General features: G+C 39.5%; 2 protein-coding genes across 2 annotated transcripts; one reads left to right on the plus strand and one right to left on the minus strand.

Moving 5' to 3' along the window:
• Positions 1-985: 985 nt before the first annotated feature.
• Positions 986-4,398, plus strand: ND-18 (NADH:ubiquinone oxidoreductase subunit 18). Its single transcript, XM_089638606.1, has 3 exons — positions 986-1,122; positions 1,211-1,379; positions 3,626-4,398. The coding sequence occupies exons 1-3, from the start codon at positions 1,076-1,078 to the stop codon at positions 3,980-3,982; spliced, it is 573 nt and encodes a 190-aa protein (XP_089494732.1). The 5' UTR covers positions 986-1,075; the 3' UTR covers positions 3,983-4,398.
• An 8,405-nt stretch (positions 4,399-12,803) lies between these two features.
• On the minus strand, positions 12,804-22,366 carry Stoml2 (stomatin like 2). The gene is made up of 7 exons (XM_089638607.1): positions 22,210-22,366; positions 21,984-22,091; positions 20,246-20,453; positions 18,966-19,154; positions 16,563-16,834; positions 15,480-15,608; positions 12,804-13,842 (listed from the first exon to the last, which is right to left on the minus strand). Exons 1-7 carry the CDS (start codon positions 22,252-22,254, stop codon positions 13,597-13,599), a joined length of 1,197 nt encoding a protein of 398 aa, XP_089494733.1. The 5' UTR covers positions 22,255-22,366; the 3' UTR covers positions 12,804-13,596.
• Positions 22,367-23,275: the final 909 nt, after the last annotated feature.

Below are 23,275 nucleotides of genomic sequence, written 5' to 3' on the forward strand. Positions count from 1 at the left end.
CTTTTTACTACTTCGGCATTCCAACAATATTTAGACGAGAATCCTTTAGTATTTTCTTGAACGGCAATACTTTAGTACCTATTGTTTAAAACGGAAACCCAACATATCAGTTTACCCGGCAAGTTAGTTGAGTGGACAAATGCGTCGGATTCCTAACCAGGCTTCGCGAGTTTAAACCACTGCTAGCTAGGACCTCTATCATTACATAAACGACATTTTACGCTTACATAAAAATGTGAATTTTTTTCTAACTTCTGTGTCCTCGATGTATATCATTTTAGCATCTAGCCGAGACCCCTTCCGACAATGGGCCCTATGGAAAATTTTAAGAATTATTTTTGTCCTATATCCTCAATGTGTTCCATTTTCATAGCGTCGCCATAGATGTATTTTACCTTACAAGAAACTTAATTCTTATCGAGGCCTCCTGTGTGGAGTTAATGTTAAAAATAAAAATGAAATCCAACTTTGGCCGGGGCTCCCAACCTAAGGATGGAACCCTAGGCCGGGGCTATACAGTAGTCCGGCCATGACCGAGACGACGAGTTACGTCTGTATCTTGCACTAAGCTGGTCACATTTATTAAAATATAACAGATTTTGTGATTTTGGCGCCAAATATAAATTTAATTTTTTCTTCAATTTTTTTACCACCAATTTGTCTTGAGGGGAGGCAGCTGCTAGACGCGACGCCCATGGTTGAAGGGTAGGTATTTTTGTCAAATTCTACAGAGTTATTCTTTGATTCTAGTTTTATTATACCTATAATTATTTTAATGCTAAAGCCAGAAACAAAATCCATTTTAGATTGGACTCGAGTGTGCAGAAAATTATGTTCGCCATATCCATTTGTTCAGGGTCTCGTAGCATTCGGTTTATGTCTATTTGCTTACCGATCAGTGGGACGACAGGCTTAACTCCACACATTATTCTCTCTAAAGAAGTACTTGTTTTAAAAATTTTGTTATGGCAAGAAAAAACTGACAACCATAGAATATTTCGCAGTAGATAAATTTGGATCTGAAAATTTGTTGTTGAAGTTATTGAATAACACCTTCTGTCGCGGATATCTCAAAATGCTGCGAATTATTTCAAATTCGCTATGTGCCCGAGTTACCCAGCGGTAAAGATTACGCGAATAATTTAGCAATATTTTTTCCCTCGAGATTTTGTACGTCTGCGTTCTAACAAAAATATGATTTTTTTGACAGGTCCGTGGCCCCACTGTCGACTTCAAGTGTAAATTTTACCGATGATCCTTTCAAAGCTTTGAATCAAAAGGAGGCACCCACAGTAGATGTTAAGACAGCAACCACCTCGCCAGAGGAGATTGCGAGGAGGAAGACTTTTGCCGCTTCTACAATCGTTGTCCGAAGAAACGTAGGTTGACTGCACTACCAAGATTTTTATTTAATCTATATTTCAATAGTCTTTCTTCCCCCTTGAGTTTCATTTGGTAAATATTTGGGTGAAATGCAGATCACGCCAAACTCTGGGAATTGAATAAAAATGCACTTTCTAGATGAGAAAAGTGTGTAGAAACTCATTAAAAAAAGAATTAAGGCGCGGAAGAATAAATTGAGGGAGATACAGCCGATCAAAGTTTAATAAAATTGCACTTCGCGATCTGAGGGTAATATTCGGTTTTTGGGAGTATAACCGAAATTGAACTTGATTTAGACTAATTTAGGGCTGGGGAATCCGAATCTGAAAGAATTAGGTGGGGGTCGGCACTATTAACTGAGTTATAGGGTTTTGAAACTTCGTACTCGATACATAGGAACCATGTTTTATTTATCAATTATGACTTAAGAAAATCAAATTAACAACTATTTACTTTTGAAATTTCAGTAGTGCCAACCAAAAAAAAAAGTGTTGCCATATAATAATAATATTTTTTTACAAAATAGGTTAGGTGTTTAGTTTGGGTTAGAGTAGGCAGAAGAACATGGGAAAAAGGTGTTAGAATTAAATCACAAACCAGTCTATACAAACCTAGCGTAGCCCACAAACTACTTGAAAACTGGGATATAACTCTAAAGGGGACGCGAGCAGGCGTTATTAAAGGGGCAATTTTGTGTAACAGGAAATAACATGGAAAAAAGGTATTAGTATTAAATCACAAACCGTCTATACAAACCTAGCGTAGCCCACAAACTACTTGAAAACTGGGATAAAACTCTAAAGGGGACGCGAGTGGGCGTTATTAAAGGGTCATTTTTTTGTTATAGAAAATCACAGTTAGGTTAGGTTATATATATACATAAATTAAGTATTTACAAGATTTTAAATAATAAACTACCAATCTGGCAAATGATATTTAATTTTCAGAATTTTCCATGCATTGATATTATTATATGGCAACACTTTTTATTTTTTGGATGGCACTACTGAAATTTCAAAAGTATTAAAAGTTTTTAATTTGATTTTCGTGACAAAATATGGCGGCGGACTGTCCGAATATGGTGATAATATCAGATCGCGAAGTGCAATTTATTAAATTTTGATCGGCTGTATCTCCCTCAATTTATTCTTCCGCGCCTTAATTATTTTTTTAATGAATTTCTACACACTTTTTTCATCTAGAAAGTGCATTTTTATTCAATTCCCAGAGTTTGGCGTGATCTGCATTCCTCCCAAATATTTACCTACGACTACCGTTTTTACTACTACAAAAAATTGCCCCTTTAATAACGCCTGCTCGCGTCCCCTTTAGAGTTATATCCCAGTTTTCAAGTAGTTTGTGGGCTACGCTAGGTTTGTATAGACTGGTTTGTGATTTAATTCTACCTAATCCAACCTAACCTAACATGTACGGAATATTTTCTCAAACGGTAGTCGTAGGTAAATAATTACCTTTCATTTATATGCTCGTGGTTTAAAAATAAAACCCGTCAAATTGTTATGTTATGAGGGCCAAAATAAGGGTCCCGTTCGAAAAGTTGGATTCTGTTTTAAACCGCTGTCTTTGAAAAAAGCATATTTTTATTGTGGTACTCGTCACACTCCAAAAAGATGCAGCCGTCTTGCAACACATTTTTTTATGCGTACACTTATATATTTTGGACCTTTACAAAGGTATTGGTTTTCAATATTCTTTTAAATTATCGGGTAATAATTCTTTTTCCGCCATTGATGAACGCCCAAGAGTTCTAACTGCTCCCAAACTCTCGTACCCACCTCACAATGCTGCCCAACTATACTTTACACTGTACAGACAGGGGCGCTCTTGTGAAGCCACATAAAAAAAAAACATTTGCAGCCAGGACTATGGCATCCCAAATTTATTTATTTCTGGTTTTTTTATGTTAAGTTACTTAGTTACATTAATTTGTCCTAATACAATCCTTATACATAAAAAAAAAAAAAAATAATAATTAAGGTTAATTGTGACAATTTTTTTAAATTTATGTTTAAATTAGTTTATATTTTCTTCTAATTTTATTTCCTTTGGTAATTTGCCAAATATCTTCATTGCTCAAATTGAGGTATCTTGTGAGAGGTCGGTTACCAAATGTATTTCTGGCAACATTTCAATCCTGAATGGTGATCTTTTACCAGGGCGATACTGAAAGTATCTACCACTCTGTGTATCTACCATTGAATTTTGCTGTTTTGCGTTGCAGGAAGATATGACATCCATCACGGGTGTGCCTGAGGAGCACATCCGTGGGCGCCGCGTGCGCATCTTCATGCCGACCAAGAACGCCATGCAGAGTGGCACCAGCAACCTTAGCCACTGGGAGATGGAGTTCGACACCCGCCAGCGCTGGGAGAACCCGCTCATGGGCTGGTGCTCCTCTGGCGACCCGCTGTCCAACCTCAAGCTGAGCTTCAAGGACCAGGACGAGGCCATAGACCACTGCGAGAAGAACGGCTGGGCATGGTATGTGGACGTTGCCAAGACCACCAAGCCCGAACGCCCCAAGAACTACGGAGTCAATTACTCCTGGAACAAGAGGACCCGGGTCTCCACCAAGTGAAGACAACTAGAAAATATTCACCATATGGACTTAATGATTTTAAATACAAGAATAATAACTCTGCAGGGAATGTAATGCTACGTATAAATCCGCGAGCCGAACTGCAGAACTGAAACTCAACTTATGGGAAAGAAACGAAGCAACCCCAAATGGCGCGAAACGCCGCTTGCAGTTGATTCGTTCCTTTCCCGTAATTCGTGGTACGGTTCTCGTTTCGATTCGCAAATGTATACGTACCCTTAGAATGGATAGAATACAACACTGTTCAAAGAATCAGAAGAATGGAATGAATTTAATTTTTTCAGCTAATCTCTGAAATTAAAGATCATTGAGTCCATAAAATGAACATATATCAAATTATAGAACATTGTATATATTCTGTTAAATTATTATTATTAAAATGTTTTTCCCGTTAATCATTGCATTGAAATAACAGAAAACTACGTAGTCATTCATTTGTCCGATCCCCGATTATTCTTTCCATTTAGTTTTCATTAAGCATTGTTCAGAACCCCAATATTTATTGTATATATTTTCATTAAATGTTTTCTGATGAACATTTATTAACCCCTTCAGTAATCATTTAAAAATTAAAAATGGAAAAAAAAAACCTTTTTTTTATCAATGAATTTTATTTACTCGAAATATATATCCTCATATAAAAGCCATTTCGGGCCCTTGGGACTGAATATTGATGTTGTGGTGCATAGTGTGAAAAAATAATTAAAATTTTTCTTTAGTATGAATTCCGAATTCTGGCACATAATAGCCGCCCGAGTATACTCGGGCGTGGTCCTTAAGAGGTTAATTAATTAATTAATTTATTGGACAATTTGTATAGCGCTGCTTTTGTGAGATTGCACCTCGGGGCGCTTTACAGTTGATGCAGGTATTATAAAAATATAAATATTACAAAAATAAAGTGAAGTTAAGTTAAGTAAAATGAAGAACATGAATGGGTGACACGCGACTGTGACGTTCGACGAAGATGGAGACTCTGCAGCAAGTATCCTAGGTGATGAAGAAACTGGAGCAGCTGCTGCAGCGAGAGACACAACCGCGTCCACCAACAGTGCCAGCACGAAGTTCGTCATCCATCCAGGTATGTGTCTGCTGCTAATAAAGCGCTGACATAATATCCTCACATAGATAACAAACCTTGGCAACAACGCTGTGACGTTCGGTGAGTCCATCATATCTAGTCTATTAATAATAATAATAATAATATTTGGATGATTTATACAGCTCTGCTCTTGTGCAAAATCACCTCATCTCTCCTAGTCTATTTTAGTCTCTCGTAGTCACTTCTTAGTTATTCATGCCACCTACTGCATCTTCTCGACCCTTTCAGACCCTTTCCTGGCTCTAATAGTCTAATACCTAAATAAAATAAAAATCCAACTAAGAAATTAAAAATTACAATTTCTTCTATTGTGTCGTGGTCCAACGATTTCATACATCTGTCTCAGACTTAGAGGGCTCACTTATCGTAGGCTGTCATAAACAAATTTTTGAACCAAAATCAAAGAGCAGTGTATGTGTGTCATCTGAAACAAAAAACAAAAATATTAAATAAAATATGGCTTATCTGTTTCGATATCCTCGGAGAGGTCCCGTAAATCCCGAACTAATGACACCACTTGACACTTGAGGGGCCAAGCTCCAGTCGCATTGAGAGTCTTTGTTCTGTCTTCACTTTCCAAATTTAATCGGTTTAAAATGCTATAACAATTGCAAATTCCGGCTAAACGGTAAAAGTTACGCGCATTTCGTGAAATAAGAAGGTAAGGACTATATAAAACAAGGATGTTGAACACTTTTCAGCAATCTCTTAACAAGGGAAACCTTCTGAAAGGATTAAACAAACCGGAGCGGTTAAATCACGTCCGCTCTTCTCTTATCTTCTGACAAATAAAACATATTTTTGTTTGCACAATACTGCATTTATTTTTTTTTTTATTTTTTTTTTTTTTTATAGTCGGAGGCGGTTTACTTACGTTCCCCGCGAGCACTTAGGCCATAGGCCCATTGTACTATCTCCCATTTTACCTCATTCCCTTGCCAGTAACCCGGTCCCTTTTATGAAGTTCACCAGGGCTGTCATTGGATATGTGGCGATGTCTTCTGGTTCCACACTGTGTCTTCCCAGGTATCTGAGCCTTATTCCCAGCAGAGCGGGGCATTGGCACCATAGGTGAATTGGAGTCTCTTCCTCCTCTTCACATTTCCTACAGATGTTGGTGTTTTCCACTCCCAACAGTTGCATGTGTCTCCTGAGATGGCAGTGTCCCGTTAATAGTCCTACCAGTTCCCTCAGTGAGTTTCTGTCCATATCGAGTAGTTGCCTGGTTCGGTTAGGGTCCGGTCCGTTTATGAGTACTTTAGATTGCCTCATTCCGGGTGCCTTCTTCCATTCCTTCCAGTGTTGGGATTTGACCCACCTCTTGATATGTAGTTTGGTGTGGCAAGCTGCTACTCCTACGGCCGGCTCAGATCCCACAAGTGGTGCTTTCGCCCCTTTCCTTGCTAGTTCGTCAGCCCGCTCGTTGCCCTCAATACCTTTATGTCCTGGTACCCAGAGCAGGGTTACTTTATTGATGGTCGCCAGTTCTATAAGGATAGTCCTGCATTCCATCACCAGTCTGGAGTCGCATCGGTTACTTTCCAGTGCCATTAAGGCCGCCTGGCTATCAGAACATATGTTTATGTTCTTATTTCTGTACCCGATACTCATATTCTCCTGTGCGCAGGCTAAGATGGCTTTCATCTCAGCTTGAAACACAGTGCAGTGCATTCCTAGAGGTATACTGAGTTCCCTCTTAGATCCCTGTAGACAGACCCCGGCCCCTGTTCCTTCCTCCATCTTGAACCCGTCTGTGAACCAGATTAGTTCCTGTTTGGAGTTTGGACCTGGGACCGTGTCCCATTCCTCCCTTGTGGGGTACGTCACTTTAAACAGCTGTCCGAAGAAGTATTCGGCTTGTTTGCCGTCCTGCTTCATCCCAGCCGTCGGACTAATTGCCCTCAGTCTTATTCCTATCTCCGTGTGACTGTTTCTGTGCAACTCTCCTCTCCATTGGCCATTGCAATGTAACCTGTAGGCTGCCGCCATCGCCGCCCCCTCTATTTCTATGTTTAGTGGGGGTAGGTTCAGCAGCACTCCCATGGCTAGTATTGGAGTGGTTCTCATGGCTCCTGTGATGCTTCCGCATGCAAGTCCCTGTATGTGATTGAGTGTGACCATCACTGTTTTCAGTGTTGTTCTCCTCCACCAGACCAGGGCTGCGTGCATGATCCTTGGTTTTACAACGGCTGTGTAAAGCCATTGCATCATTTTAGGTTTGAGACCCCACGTTCTGCCGCAGATTCGCCTAGTTGCCCACATCAGAGCACAGGCCTTTCTGCCTACAGTTTCCACCTGGTTTTTCCAGCTCAGTTTGGCATCTATGATGACTCCGAGGTACTTAACCGTGTCAGAGGGTTCTAATTCCTTTCCATAGAAGGTTGGATTGCTCCATCCTTCTAGTTTCCTTTTACGCGTAAAGATTACTAGTTCTGTCTTGTCTGGGTTGACTGACAGTCCTGTTTCTTCACACCATTCTTCCACTGTTGCCAGTGTTGACTGTATAAGGCCTCGGGTTGTGTCTGCATCCCAACACCTTATTATGGTTGCAATGTCATCCGCATACCCTTGCGTATATAGGCCCCTGTTGTTGAGTTTCCGGATGAGGTTGTCCACCACCAGGCTCCACAGCAAGGGTGATAAGACCCCTCCCTGTGGACACCCTCGTGTCACCAGCACTTTGATGCTTACCTCACCCCTTGTCACCGTAAGTATCCGGCCTGAGAGCATGTTCCTCAGCCACCTTCTGGTGGTTTTGTCGAGTCCATGTCTTTCTGCCGCTTCATCAATGGATTTAATAGTGGTGCAGTTAAATGCTCCCTCTATATCCAGGAATAGCCCTACCGCCAGTTCCCCAGTCGCTTGTGCCTGCTCCAGTTTGTACACCAACCTGTGCAGTGCCGCGTCGACTGACTTACCTGCTTGGTAAGCAAACTGTAACTCGTGGAGGGGCTTCTCTTTCAGTGCCCCGTCCCTTATGTGCCTGTCCATTAGCCTCTCCATTGTCTTCAGAAGAAATGAGGTGAGGCTAATTGGGCGGAATGCACCTGGTTGGTCATAGTCAGCTCTCCCCGGTTTGGGTATGAACACTACCCTTGTCTTCCGCCATGGTATGGGGATGTATCCGAGGGCACAGCATGCCCTCAGGATCTTCGTCACCGGAAGTAGGATTGTATCTAGGCCCCTCTGTAGAAGTGCCGGAAAGATTCCATCCTCTCCTGCGCTTTTAAAAGGGTCAAACCCTCTGATTGCCCATTTAACTCTGGAGGGAGTAACTATTTTAGCCGCAGTGTCCCAGTCCTTACCTTCCCGTGTAACTCGGGCTGGTGGTGGACCGGTATCATCTGCTTCTAACTTTTTGTAGCCGGGAAAATGTTTCCCCAGCAGTACCTCCAACTCCTCCTCCCAACTGTTGGTATATCCTCCATCAGCTTTTTTGAATGGGCCTTTTGCTGCCCCTGGGTCTTTTGCAAGAATTTTTTGGATTCTTGCAGTCTGTGGGATGGTTTCCACCTCCCCACAGTATTTCTCCCAGGAGCATGTTTTGGCTTTCTGGATTGCCACCTTGTACTCTTTCTGGTATTGCTTGTGGGCATCCCAGTTTCCTGACTTTTTGGCCTTGTTGAAAGCTTGCCTTACTATTTTCCGTAGCTCCTGCAGTCTTCTGCTCCACCACGGTGTTTTGTCCCTGGTACTTGTCTTCAGAGGGCAGCTATTTTCGTATGCCCTTATCATTGAGTCCCTCAGTACTTCTACTGCGTCCTCAATTTCTTCGGGGCAGCCGTATTTAGCTGGGAATCTTGTCATTCCTATATTTAGTTCCTCCGAGTATCTAGTCCAGTCAGTTGCTTTTGGGTTCCTATATGTATCGGTCCCCGTTTTGCTTGTTTCTCCCTCTAGTTTAAATTCTATGTGTCGGTGGTCCGACAGGGATGGTTCGTCCGATACTCTCCATCCTGAGACTCTTAATGTTCCTAGGGTCAGGTCTATCACCTCCTGTCTGTTACTTATAACGAAGGTGGGTTCCCTACCTCTATTAAGAATCTCAAGGTTCACTGTCATCAGGTATTCCAGGAGGTCCTGTCCTCGTTTGTTGATGTCCGTACTCCCCCACACAGTGTGGTGCGAGTTAGCATCTGCTCCGAGTATCAGTTCCCTACCCTTCTCCCTGCAGTCTTGGACGAGTCTCGTTATTTCCCTTGAGGGTGGTGGTTCCACAGAGTCATAGGGCATGTATGCTGATGCCACAACTACTTCCCTGCTTCTTTGGTCCAGCATGACCTGTAGCTTCACAGCCACTAAGTCCCTACCGCAGTGTTCGGGTAGCAGTGTGCCAGGTATCCCTCTGATGAGAATACAGGCCCTGGGTCTGTCCCCCGACTCGTTATAATAGATTAGACCTTGGTTCATGTTTAGTCCTCTGACCTTCCCCCTATAAGTCCAGGGTTCTTGGATCAGCGCGACGTCCACACTGTCCCGAGTGACTCTACTGCTAAGCACTGCAGTCGCTGCCGGACTGCGGTGCAAGTTTATTTGAATGAACTGTAAGTTTTTAGCCATTACTGCCTAATCCTTAAGTCATTCCTCCTATTTACGCTCCTCGGTGTTAGGAGAGCGCACCGTGAAAGTGGCCTTCCTTATCCCGACATGCGCCGTCATCCCCATCTCCCTCAGCACCTTCACACTTTCCTCGTCCACACTCATGATCAGGCGATACATGTTCTTATCCCTGATCGAGTCGTGGACGATCCATTTTTTTGTGTGTAGCCGGGGAGTCTGGTTCTCCAGCAGTTGTAGCAACCTCTCGGTGCTTACTGCTCCATTTTCGGGGATTACTGCCATAACCTTTACGTACTTTGGCAGTTCCTGCAACCAGTGGCGGCTCGTGACTTTTGGGTGTAATAGAGTGCTAATATTATAAAAAATGGCATTTCTGATGTTGTTATAGCTGAAAATGATTTTTTTTTTTTTTTCGAAAATCGATTTTTTGTATGAAGATTTTCAGGAAATTTCAGTATCGCCGTGCGCCGCACGGAATTCCTGAAAATCTTCATACAAAAAATCAATTTTTCTAAAAAAAAAAAAAAATCATTTTCAGCTACAACAACATCAATTAAGCCATTTTTAGTAATATTAGCACTCTAGTAACCCAAAAGTCACGAGCCGCCACTGCCTGCAACCCCACCACCTCCAGGTCGCAGCCCTGCCATTTCCGTATGGTCGGCACCATCTCCCTCAGCCATGTCTCTGACTCCTTGTCGGAGCAGGTCATTTTCAGGACGCCCCTCTGAGTGAAGCATTCGTCGAATCTGGGTTTGAACTGCCCCTTTGGGATGCTCAAAATCAGATCCGCGGCCGCCTCACTCACGAGGGCCTCCTGCTCTTTTGTAAATTCTTCCTCTCTGTTCCTATGTACTACAGCCACTCGAATTTTATTTCCAGCGGCTTCCGCACAGGTAGCAGAGGTGAGAATTCCTCGGGGCTTTTTCCTGGAATTTCCCGGTGAAAGCCCCAAGGGTTTAGGTTCAGGTGAGGTTCTTCTCCTCTTCCCAGCCTTCTTTTCCCCGGGCGTTCCAGGTTGCTCCCGGTTACCTTCTGCGGTCCCCGTTAGCTTCCGGTCTGTCCCTGGTTTGCCTTGCCTGGTTCCGGCCTTCGAGGTCCCTGGTTGTCCCCAGCGGACTTTTACAGTCCCTGGTTGTTCCCGGTTTCCTTCCTGCCGCCCCTGCTTCTCTCTTTTGAGTTTTCTCCTCGCAGCCCCACTGAGTTTCTTCCCACTGATGTGAATTTTTTTCACATCGTCTGACAGGGACTTTACCTTGTCTTCCTCAGCGGTGGTTGTTGGAGTGAGTCTCTTCTTTAAGTCCCCCCCTCTCCGCTGGTTCCCCGAGGGCCCCAGTTGGAGTCGGGGGTTCTTAAAGAAGTTATTTTCCAGGTCCCCTGATGGTCCCTGCATTTCCACGTCTGGATCCCCTGGGGGATCCCGCCGTGTTGCGTCCGTCGGAGGTCCTTCTTTATGGTTCCCAGAGGGCCCCTCAAGGGAAGAGTCCACCAGGGTGGTCCCATCTCTCCTCTCCACTTCCTCTTGGTTCCTCAAAGGCCCCAAGAGGGATGAGTCCACCGAGGCGGCCTCAACTCCTCCTTCCACTCCCCCTAGGTTCCTTAAAGGTCCCTCGTCAGTGTTGTTTTGGTTTTTGTTTTTACAGTCCATATTTGGTCCCACGAGTATCTAGGGAAATAAAAGGTCCACCCCAGCAGAGCCCCGAATGCTGGGGTAAGGTCTGTATACTCCGAGATGCGACCTTGTGTCTCGGAGGAACCGTTCGTGACACTGTTCCCCAGTGTCATTCAGCCCTGAGCACGGTATCTCACACCTTAGCTTGGGATGGCTATTGCAGGTCGTGTTTCCACTCCCTGAGCGATGGGTTCGCCACACTCCCTATACTGCATTTAAGTATAATAACTTTTCTGGGAAGCCTAGGACTCTGTAGTAAATTTCGAGGAAGTAATTTGTTTTTTTTTTACTCCATAACCTAATAAACATAATTATACCGACATAATGTTCTATATAAACTTCCAATTAGCCCCAGGCTGCACCGCATTTTCGCCGAGCCAGTGTTTTTATTGCGCAATGCAAGTATTTGTATGACAGCTGCCCATTAAATGGACGTAATCTAAAATTTGGCCGGGTAAATTGTCATAAAAAATAAGTTGCTCTGTGATAACAATATTAACTAACAACATACTTAAATATTGTACGCTCGTGTCGGAATGAACAAAAAATTGAAAAAATATTTGACAGGAAGGTTCCTAAACTTTCACTTACCTGTAAAATGATATTCCTGCCATTTTTTATTCAAAACCCTTTTATATTCATTTGTTGAACACTTACTCGGCATCTTCAATGTTTATTTAATAAATTTTATATTGTTTTTAAGCTAATATTTTATAATTAGCGGACTGACAGTTCAAAAGAAATGGGCTATCAACAATGCAGTCACTGGAGACAGACAGAGACAGACGATTGGAATTTGACAATGTAGTTTTAAAAAAAGAATGTAGGCGATGAAACTATTCTCTAGTCTCTGTCTAACGAGGGATGCACAATGTCAAGAGAAGAGTGCAATTATGCGATGCTAATAAGTAATGTATTTGTTTTCTCTCTGTCTTATTAGAGCACTTCTTCTGTTTATTCTTTATTCTATGGAAAATATTAACAAAAGGGTAGGGTAAATTGGAATGAAAAACTATAAATTGTTTTTTTCCGAAGGCAGTTTTTTAATTATGTATTATTATTAATACTAACAGCATTCATCAAAAACATTATTTATGTACACTGGACAAAAAGTAAATGCAAGTTTGACAATGTTTATTTAAAATATTCCAAGCATGTTTCAATTTGTTCTGGGCAAAAAAAAAAAAACAAACAAACCACCATATTCATATTGTGTTTCAGTTCTAAGCTAGGCGTAATATGCTTCCAATGTGGGACTAACTAACTCTCAAATTTTGACATTTATTGTTCAATTTTTATAGTAAAAAAATCTTCTAAGGCTAGCATTACACTTGTAAGTTTTTTTGTAAATTTACGACTTCTAGCCAATGGGCGCATTGGATTTTCAAAATGCAAGATGCCCATTGGCTAGAAGTCGTAAATTTACGAAAAAACTTACAAGTGTAATGCTAGCCTAATAAAACATATTCAAAGTACCTACAGTATTGTTTAGTCCATTGAATGATTGCATCAATAATGGCAACACTAACAACATTCCCGAGTTACCTATAAACTGACAGTATTTGAATTCTGACATCTCCCATCATTGCTGCAAAATGCTGGCAATTTCAACACAAACTATCCAATTCCCCCCTGACATATTTTGACACAATGTATGTGTTTTGGTGAAATTCGTGGATCACATATTACCATTATAACCAATACACGACATGGATCACATGCGACAGCCGCATAGATAAGTTAAAAGCTAAAATTGTAACTTGTGCAATGATGGAAGTCTTAGCTAGAGTATTGTACCAACAATTCCGGGTGTGAATCAGTTAGTAGATAGACACATTACATACATCTTATGGGTGTGCAGAGATGAAGTCAAAAGCAGTGTTTTATGGAAGCCAAATCAGAACCCTTCAAGAGATAACAACCTGATATAATAATGCATACAATAGATAGATAATAGACAAAAGAGTTATGGCAAGAACGCCTGCTAACTGTCGCCGAGCTATGACCAAACTGCACGCACTATCAAAGCAGCAAAGAAAGTGATGTTGGGTAGTTAGAACACGCCGCTTTGTGCAGATGCACTTTGCAGAAGTACAGGTAAACAAAGATGGCGACACCTTTGTGCGGTTTCATGCTAATAATGGTTCATCTCCTTTATTTCTATTACGTACGCATTTATGTAACAGTTTAAAACACGTTTGTAAACTTAATATTGTTTTTAACAATGATACACCATAAACATTTATAAATGGAATCTATTTAGGATTTCTTAGGATCATCATCACCGAAAGGTTTGGGCTTCGTGTGTTTACTACGTTCTTCATCATCGGAGAAGAGCTCTTCGGCTTCATCATCCATGGACTTGGTGGAGATGGGGGGGGCAATCTTCTTCCCCGCGGCAGATCCCCACTCGGAATAGGGGGCGTTTATGTCAATTTCTTGAGACTCTATTTGCGCGGTTTTGTTCAAAGCGTTGGCAGATATTGTTGAGTAAATCGACATTGCCTGGAAAGATAAAAATGGTAATTTTATTATATAAATACACGCGTTGCTGTGGCTCAATCTGTCTGTGCAGATAGAGAAATAATAGCGCGTGTTGCTTTTACGTCCAACAAATGGCGCTGTTTAAAATAAAAGCATTAAAAAGGATAGACAGAGTATCCACCACTCTAGATCAAATCAGAATGTCATAAAAAAATCCAAGTTATTTGAAACCATTTTCAGACAAACAAACTTTTCTTCAATAAAACTCAAAAACATCCCTCTCAAGTAGAAATCAAGAATACAAATCTGGCTGAAAGAGGCCAATAAAAACTAAAAAAAAAAAAAACTAATAGAAGACAAATAAAATAAAATGATTTTGGTCCGCCGCGGCATCCTAGTGAGGAGGATAAAGAAATAACATCAATATATGTACAATGCTTTACATAGTCGCTAAAACAAAAATAAAATTCAATTTTGATGCAGTCAATTCAAAGAAAATATATAAGAAATCAATTCACATACACTAGAAAAGAGTTCCAAAGGCTAGAACTTGTGGGAATGTTTTGGTAATTCATTTGGGCTGACACTTGCAACTCAGATTACTTCAAGTTTTAAGATAAACGGAGAGAAGTGGTGTCTTTGTGCCCGGACTAAGCTCTTTATTTCTGGTGAAAGCTATTCTAGCAATCTAGTAATAGCTTAGATCTTTGATTAAATCATAGAACTCGTAATATTCCAAACAAAAGATTAGTCACTGAGCCGTTAACGTTAAACAAAACAATCTACTACGCACTTTGTCAATCTTTAATAGAGTATGGTATCATAGCATGGGCAGGAGCAAATGCTGCCGCCATTGATCCAATATCTAAAGCTCAGAAACTTATAATAAAGATTATCCTCAAACTACCAATCACAAGCAGTTCGGATGAAATCTTTAGGAAAATCTGTGTTATGGACATTAGGCAACTTTATGCCAAAAACATACCAGCGTACCTCTTCAAACAAAAAACTACTTTTGACAATATCCAAACTGCTCGTGATACTAGAATCAAAGGACATAATCTCTTACAAATCCCTTTTGCTAAAACAACTTTTGGCCAGAGAAATTTTAGATATTTTGCAACAAGGCTATATAATGCTCTCCCACTAGCCATTAGACTCAACGAATTTTTTTCAAAATATAAAACAGACATCATGTCTTGGATCATCAGCCAAGACAAATCCAAGATCAAATATTTTATAAAAATCCCCTCATAAGTATGTACTAGATGCTGATTAACCAATTTATCATTTATTATTTATTATTTTTTATCATTTTCACATTATCATTTAATGTTATGAAATATTATATGTATCAAATAATATGTAAACATTAATTTATGTACTCAATACGTCTGTCTCGACACAGGTTTATCCTAGTGAGACAGACATTGAAAAAAAACCTGTAAAAAAAACTTTATATTGTTAATAAAAAAATTTAAAAAAAAAAAAACTCTTTAAACACACGACGTTTCAATGCCAGGTGCCCCTGTATGCGGTACTGTTTCATTGTTACGTGTTCGCAAGAACAGTTGTGACGTCCACATGTGGGGCATGGCCGCTTACAACCCAACTGCTGTGACATCTGCATACAACGGGTTAAATAAGTAATTGTGTACCTGTCCCACTAAACTGGTGATGTCTCCAGCGTTGGCAGGAAGGATGAGTGTGTTGTTGGTGCGCGCTAGTTTCTTAAAGGCTCGCACGTATTGCTCGGCTATGGACAACGTGGCCGCCTCTTTTCCAACCTGAAAGGAAACAAGTAATACATAATACTTAATTATGCAGATACATACTTATTAAACATAATTGTATCTCCACCTGGTTTTTTTGGGTGTGTGTGAATAATAATGACCTATCTTAGCACAGGAAACAGCTAGAAAGGCGAAGTACATTCCATAATACAAAAAATATTTTAGTAATTTTATCAAAATTCTTTTCAATAATGCAGTAAAAATAAACTTATCTTAATACCATAATTATGAGACATTAGGGTACAAGTTGATATAAGTTATTTATTTTTTTTAATTTTTATAATGATTCATTGAATTTTTTTTATTAAATTTATTTGAATATTGAAGACAATATTAGTGATTTCAAAACGAAAATCTGAAACAGAAAAATCAGACAAGGAAACGGTCACATCTAGGACTCGAACCCAGGACCCTTGTCTTTCCGGGACACTGCTCTACCAACTGAGCTATTTAAGTATTACAATTAGAGGTTTTACTCAATAAAGTTATTCCGAAAAATAAACATTTATTTGAGTTCTCTCGAGTACCATGCCCAGGCTCTTGCCCGTATCTTGGTAGTTGTGTAAAATTTAAAACACGTTTATTAGTAAGGCCCATATTATGTAATACTCATTAAAAGAGTAAAGAAAAAATATATTCTTCCCGTCCCTTTTTGAGACATCAATATTCAGAATTGATTTAAGAATAATGGGAATACCTTAAGCGTTGAGTTTGTTTCCAACCAAAGAGATATGACATAACTGGTTAGTAGCTGAGTGGACAAATGCCTTGGGTTCCCACCCGGACATTATGGGTTCAATTTCTCTACTATCGGTATATATACCAAGTCCTCGATCATTGCTCAAGCAACATTTTACGCTTATAACGATAGTGTAGGAGGAATTCAAATATTGTCAGGTAATTTGTAACCTTGGAATGTTTGTATTTCTTTTAAAAAGTATTTAGTACCTGGCTCCTCAGAGCGTTAGCCACAATCTCCAGTCCTTTGGCTCTAGCCTCCGCCACGGCGATCATAGCTTCCGCCTCACCATGGGCGCTGTTGATCTGCTCCTGCTTCTGCGCCTCAGAGCCGAGGATCCGGGCCCTACGCTTGCCCTCGGCCACGTTGATGTCGGCCTCCCGCACTCCCTCCGACTCCAGCACCGTGGCCCTCTTTCTTCGCTCGGCCTCCACCTGCATCTGCATGGCCTCTTGGACTCTGGACGGCAGTTTGATGTCCCCTGAAAATAGTTATAATGATCAGAAATTAGATTAACTTATTAAGCTCAGAAGGCCGGTCTATCAGGGATCAGGCATCTAGGTTGTACTGAGCCCCACACACAGTGGTTTGTCACAGTGAACACAATGGTTTGTCACATGAGCATATCGTTTTGTAAAATACAATAAACATTCTTGAGGGGATTTTTCACAAAAACAATGCTATTCAAACATGAAACAAAAAAAGTCCATGTGAGGAACTTTTGGTCATCCAATAAATAATTCTGAACATTTAGATGTTTCTTTAGAGCCACAATAAATAAGGACAAAAGGATTGATAATCAAAAGCTGTCATTTATTAAATGCATCTACTTGAATTTCGATTTTGTTTTCTGGAATGAATGAATTAATGAAATGGAAACTTGAAGTGAAAATTAACCCGATTCCTATATCTGATCGAGCTGAAACTTGGCATATGGACTCGTTGTCGATGACAATGCATTCTATCAACTTGGTGGCACACACGCAATTTCTCTGAAATTGGATAAACAAAATAAATCTCAACACCATCCAATTAGGATTTGGCTTAAGTGATAGTGTGGTTCACTCATTTTAGTCAGTCTACGGGGAGGAAGGTTTAATGAGTATGATATTTAATTTATTTTTACATACATCTAAATATTAATAGCAAAAATTCTATTTTTAGAGGTTGATTATTAAAAAAAATTTCATTTGATTTAATAATATTACTCTATAAAAAAGATTTCTTCAACTTTACACCATAAATACGTTTATTAAAAGTATGTTAGAAATGGTAAGATTACGCAAAACAGTTTTAAAAGGTTAGATAGCACTAATTTGTTTTTCATAAATACATGATGAAAAAATTACGATTATTAATGATTTAACAGTAATTCGATATGAATCCATCTCGGCATCATTTTCGTCACCTCATATTTGACCACATTTAAAAATGGCAAATTTTAGTATTTACACTGCTCTGACAAAAGCCCTTTCGCAAAAACCTGAATAAGCCAGGTTCTTCCTAACCTCCTTCTTTCACATCCCCCTCCCCACTCTCTTGAGTCTCACAACCATAGAATAAGGAAGAACCCAAGAAATGCTTGTGGGCGTGTTTCGTGATCCAAATATTTGCCTAATAACGGCTCAAATTTCCAATACAAATTTGTGTTTACAAAATTCAAATATTATAAACTAACTAACTAACTAACCATCACGCCGTTTCCCCGCAGGGGTAGGCAGAGAGGACGGACCGCCAAACAACTCGGTCTTGGCACACATTCCTTGCCTCATTCACATTCATACATCGTCTCATACATACTCTTCTATTATTCTGACTCTTGACATGGCCCGACTCAAGTATCTGATTCACTTGATCGTGCCATGTCTTCCTCGGGCGTCCCCGACTTCTGCTACCATTCACATTTGCATCGTATATTCTCCTTACACTCTTTTCTTCTCTCATTCGCTCTACATGCCCAAACCATCTAAGCGTCCCTCTCTTGATCTTACTCATTACGCTTACATCAGCGTTGCACTCTTTGCGGATATCCACATTCCTCACACGATCATACATGGTTTTACCACACATACGCCTCAGGGATCTCATTTCAACAGCATTCAATCTACTTTCATCCTTTCTTTGCCAGTTCCATGCCTCACTTCCATACATCAGGGTAGGTACCAGCACTCCATTGTGGACTGCTAACTTCGCTTCTTTGGACAATTTTTGCTAGCGTAAACTGCGTTCAGTCCTCCATTAATGGAGTTACCTGCATTTACTCTTCTTTCAATATCTCTGTCAGCCTTCCCATCTCTCGTAAACATGCTTCCTAAATACACAAATTCATCCACCTGCTCCAAATATTATATAAAGATACAAATGAGTGTCTCATCCTCTCTGGTCATAAGTCTGTACCTGAATAAACACCTGTACAATCTACCTACACGCTCCTCATCTGCAAACGCCACAGTATTGAAGGCACTTCTAGTTTTATTCTTTATTCTATGCTCACAACATACCTCAATAATTGTAAATGTCACTGTCCCACCGACTCTGGACAGTTGAGATTTTTGTGCATTATTCAAACAAAAAAATCAATTTGTTTGGAAATAAAGATATAATGGACTTACTAATTTCGTATCTCAAGCACGTGATGCCCCACGCCTCGCTGGCCTTATTAATAGACTCCACGATTGACACATTCAGAGACTCTCTCTCACGGAACACCTTGTCCAAAGATATTTTACCCAGTTCGCTTCTCATGGTGGTCTGCGCCAGTTGGGTAATGGCAAACTCCGGGTCTTCCACACCGTAAGATGCTGGAATGAACAACCAATTATTATTAACAATATTTTAAAACATAAATATGATATGGTATATATACATTTACGAACTGAAATGCAAGCCAAGCCACAAATTATGGTAAAGGACGCTTCGTTCCTTTCCCATATTTAAATGAGACATGAAGCAAAAATATAAGTTCCACTTTTGTACCTCTAATTGACCTCGAACGCTCTTACCAAAACTACCGAATTAGGGCCGTTCAAGTATTACATAAGCAGATTTATTACAATTATTTACCCCATCTTCCCCCTTGTCACCAAAAGTAAGCAAAGCTCTTACCCCCCCCCTCCCATGCTTACGTAAAAATTGGAACCTATATGCATTTTTCTGTTAATGTATTCTGTTTTTTTATTGATTCATAAGCAGCGCTTATAAAATAGACTAAGGATAGAGGACTTTAATGCACATAATATTCATTTAAACAATCTTTATTGACACGGTGGGAATCCCCGAATATGTATTCGGTTTTCAATCATAGACAATGTGTGGGTTGCCAATGTGTAAAAAAAAATAACTACTGCTGAGCAGTGCTGACGTACTCACTATCTCGACCCCCCACCCCCCATGTCAACAAAAATAGGCAAAGCAAAGACCCCCCTGCCCCCCTATAGTGCTTACATAATACTTGAACGGCCCCTTAGGTCTACGCACACCGCTTATAGCGTTCTAATGGTGGAACACGTTTCGACAAGATATTAGTATGCAATAGCGTCTCTAATTGTATAGCTCGGTAGGTATTTATAAATACCGTGTACTTTCTGACTAATCCGCCACCCAAAAACTTTGCAATTGTCCAACTAGTGAAAGCGGCAGATAATATATTATAGAAATATTGCAAAAAATGTGTTTTGTAAAAACAAACGAACACCGTTATCAATCTTTTGAAAAATTTGCGTGTTTGGGATTGATGTTAAGGTCTCATGTTTATGCTTGCGAGAAGAGTATACTTATCAAACGCATGTGGCAAAATACTGGCGAATGTGAAAAGTGTATTTTAAGCAGTGAAAACAAATAGTATAATGAATTTGCATAGAAAGATTGTACAAAAAAGAAGTCAATGGTTTACCTAGATAAGCGTCGATTATTTTTAAATAAAGAACTCCGTCAATATTGAGCGTAACATTGTCAGAGGTGATGGCTCCCTGCTTCGGAACATCAATGGCTATTTCTTTGAGACTTTGGACATATTTGATACGATCTACTATTGGTAATAAAATATTCAATCCGGGCTCCAATATACGATAAAATTTTCCCATTCTTTCGACAATCCATGCCTGAAAGAGAAAAAAACAATACACTTTTTAATGAATAATAAAATATACACTAAAGATTAAAGGTATAATTTATTAAATTAAGACAGACTATTTAAATTTGATGAAGCGGTTAATATTGTAGTATGTAGTGAGATGTAGTCAGATTTGAATAAGAATGAGAGAATAAGGGGTAATAAAGTGAAATCTTGATCAGAATGAGAGAATAAGGGGTAATACAGTGAAATCTTGATCAGAATGAGGGAATAAGGGGTAATAAAGTGAAATCTTGATCAGAAAGAGAGGATGAGGGGTAATACAGTGAAATCTCGATCAGAATGAGGGACTAGGGGGGGTAATAAAGTGAAATCTTGATCAGAATGAGAGAATAAGGGGTAATACAGTGAAATCTTGATCAGAATGAGGGAATAAGGGGTAATAAAGTGAAAACTTGATCAGAATGAGGGAATAAGGGGTAATAAAGTGAAAACTTGATCAGAATGAGAGAATGAGGGGTAATACAGTGAAATCTCGATCGTACATTCCCCGAATAATCGTTTTCCTGCATCGGTTGTTCCCCGAATTAATTTCATTCAAAATTCGCAAAAATAGATTGCATCGATACTACCTGTTTGTATCGTTTTACTGCATTCATTGTTTAAAGCAAGCAGTTTTTGTACTAATAGATCAATCGTCTTTCAAAATGTGATCATAGAAAACAATAATTAGTAGCTAAATGCTTGGTTCCAATTAACGGTACTCATAAATAAAGGGCAGAACATTTTTGACACTAGTCATTAGTCGTCGTTATGTCTTTGTGGTGTCAAACATAGTGGTGCATGCGTGCCATCTTTTCATTGGGCGGAAAATCTTTGAAAACTAGAGACACATTGTCGTTATAGCTCGAATCCTGCAACGGTGGTAAAGGGTCGAAAGAGAGGATCTCTGATGTTTTGCAACAACCAGCGAAGGAACTGACAATGTGAGCTCTTCGTCATGGGCAAATCCCCGAAGCCTAGGTGTTTTAAGAATATTAAAACTTTATCCATAAAATATTACGCAAGCAAAAAGACATGGATGACTACGAACATTTTAAATTTGGTTTTAAGAGACCTTTAAATAGCATTGGGTAGCATTTTTTAAATTGTAATAGAAAAAGATAAGGTTGCATCGTCCTAGATGCGACCGTATCCTTTTCTAATTATTTGGTTTCAAAGTTTCGTTTAAAAATTGCTAATAATTAAATTATTATTTATGAATTGAAAATTAATGTTTTAAAATCCAAAATTTCCCAATTGCAGAAAGTTGCCTTTTATAGTAATTAAGGAGGTGAATCCAAAGGTTTTAGTTAAAAAAAAATTAAGCGTGGCAAGCGATACCGAATCAAGTTATTCAAAAAATAAAAAATAATTTTTTATTTTGTAATTATTTTTTATTTTATGACATTTATATGAATGAAGCATTTGTCTACATTCCCACATTTTCGGTTTTTCAACAGGTCACTTCAAAAACGATAGTTAGAGGTTTCACTGTAATTATAAATTCTATCCTTACCTCCTGCTGAGGAACAAACATGATGACAGTGTTGATAGGAGTTGAAGATCTATATCTAGCCGCAATGACGAAAGTAGAATTATTTGCCGTAAAAGCTCTCAAAGTATTCTGTAAATAGTAAACGCAGAAATGATTAAATAAATGCATACAATTGTGCAATTACATACTTATATCATTTTTGGGGTGTAAGGACAATGCTATTTGCCTGTAGATATATCAAAGTTACCTTATTCAGTAAGGCCGAAGCCAAACATTTTGTTCGTGACAACATGATTCAAAATCTTGATGTAATCAAGTTATATTATTTTGTATTCTAACCAAACTCGGCACATGAAAGCCGCAGTCACTGACGTTTAGGCTAATGTTGCAAGTTGCAAGGAATGTCAATTAGAGATGTCATCACTTGGGTGAGCTGCACAGTTATCTACAAATAATAAAATATTTCACTGTTTTACGCCCATTCCTGCGTCAAGGTCCCCTAAAACCAAATTTAAAATGTTACCTGTACGTATATACCATACCTGTTTGTTTGCATAATATATTACGGGTAATATTTTCATATTCTTAAAACACCTAGACTTCAGGAATTTGCCAACTACAAGGGGCTCACGTAATATGTCAGTTCCGTCGCTGGTGGCAGAATTCGTTCTTTAACGTCAAAGAGAAACTGATGATACAAGAAGATATTCTCAGTATCGCCCTGGTGTAAGACCACAATTCAAAATTGAAACGTAGCTTGAAATGGCTTTGACAACGTTTGGTGAACAGATCTGAATAGCCAGGTAATCTCTCATTTTCTCACCCCATCTCCTTCCCCTCCCCACTACCTTTAGTCTCGCAACATACCCCATTTGAGGATGCCATAGTCTCACTGTCCCCAGATGGTTAGAAGCCGTTGGGTCTCTTGTGTCACATTTTTTATTTATTTTCAATTTACTTAAAACACTATTTGTGAATGTATTAAAACCAGCAGAATTTGCATAGCCGGTTTCGCAAGTCGACGACACATTTAATATTTTTTTTTGTTATAAAGTATCAGAAAAATTGATTTCGACCCCTTCTATGTTTTTTTTTCTTTTTGAGAAGCCGGTTCCAAAAGCAACTGGATAAAGAACCCTCTCCAAAATATCAGTTTTCGGTAACTGGAACCACAGTGACATCCTATTTCAGTTATAAACCATCTCTAATGTCAATGTTGCCATGAAATAAATTTTAGTTTTATTTTCAGTACATATTTACATTCGTTTATAATAAAATACCAATAGGGAATTCTCGTGCATTTTGTAAATAAT

This window comes from Hesperophylax consimilis, chromosome 13 (assembly GCF_061612785.1).
Source record: "Hesperophylax consimilis isolate HC1 chromosome 13, BYU_Hcon_1.0, whole genome shotgun sequence".
Lineage (NCBI taxonomy): Eukaryota > Metazoa > Arthropoda > Insecta > Trichoptera > Limnephilidae > Hesperophylax > Hesperophylax consimilis.

Coding starts and splice junctions, on each gene's coding strand:
- ND-18 (XM_089638606.1), top strand. CDS start 1,076: ATGCTGCGAATTATTTCAAATTCGCTATGTGCCCGAGTTACCCAGCG. Junction 1,123..1,210: donor TGTGCCCGAGTTACCCAGCG/GTAAAGATTACG, acceptor TTTTTTTGACAG/GTCCGTGGCCCCACTGTCGA. Junction 1,380..3,625: donor CAATCGTTGTCCGAAGAAAC/GTAGGTTGACTG, acceptor TTTGCGTTGCAG/GAAGATATGACATCCATCAC.
- Stoml2 (XM_089638607.1), bottom strand. CDS start 22,254: ATGTTGTCACGAACAAAATGTTTGGCTTCGGCCTTACTGAATAAG. Junction 15,609..16,562: donor CTAACGCTCTGAGGAGCCAG/GTACTAAATACT, acceptor GTTTCCTTTCAG/GTTGGAAAAGAGGCGGCCAC. Junction 13,843..15,479: donor TCACCAGTTTAGTGGGACAG/GTACACAATTAC, acceptor TTATCTTTCCAG/GCAATGTCGATTTACTCAAC.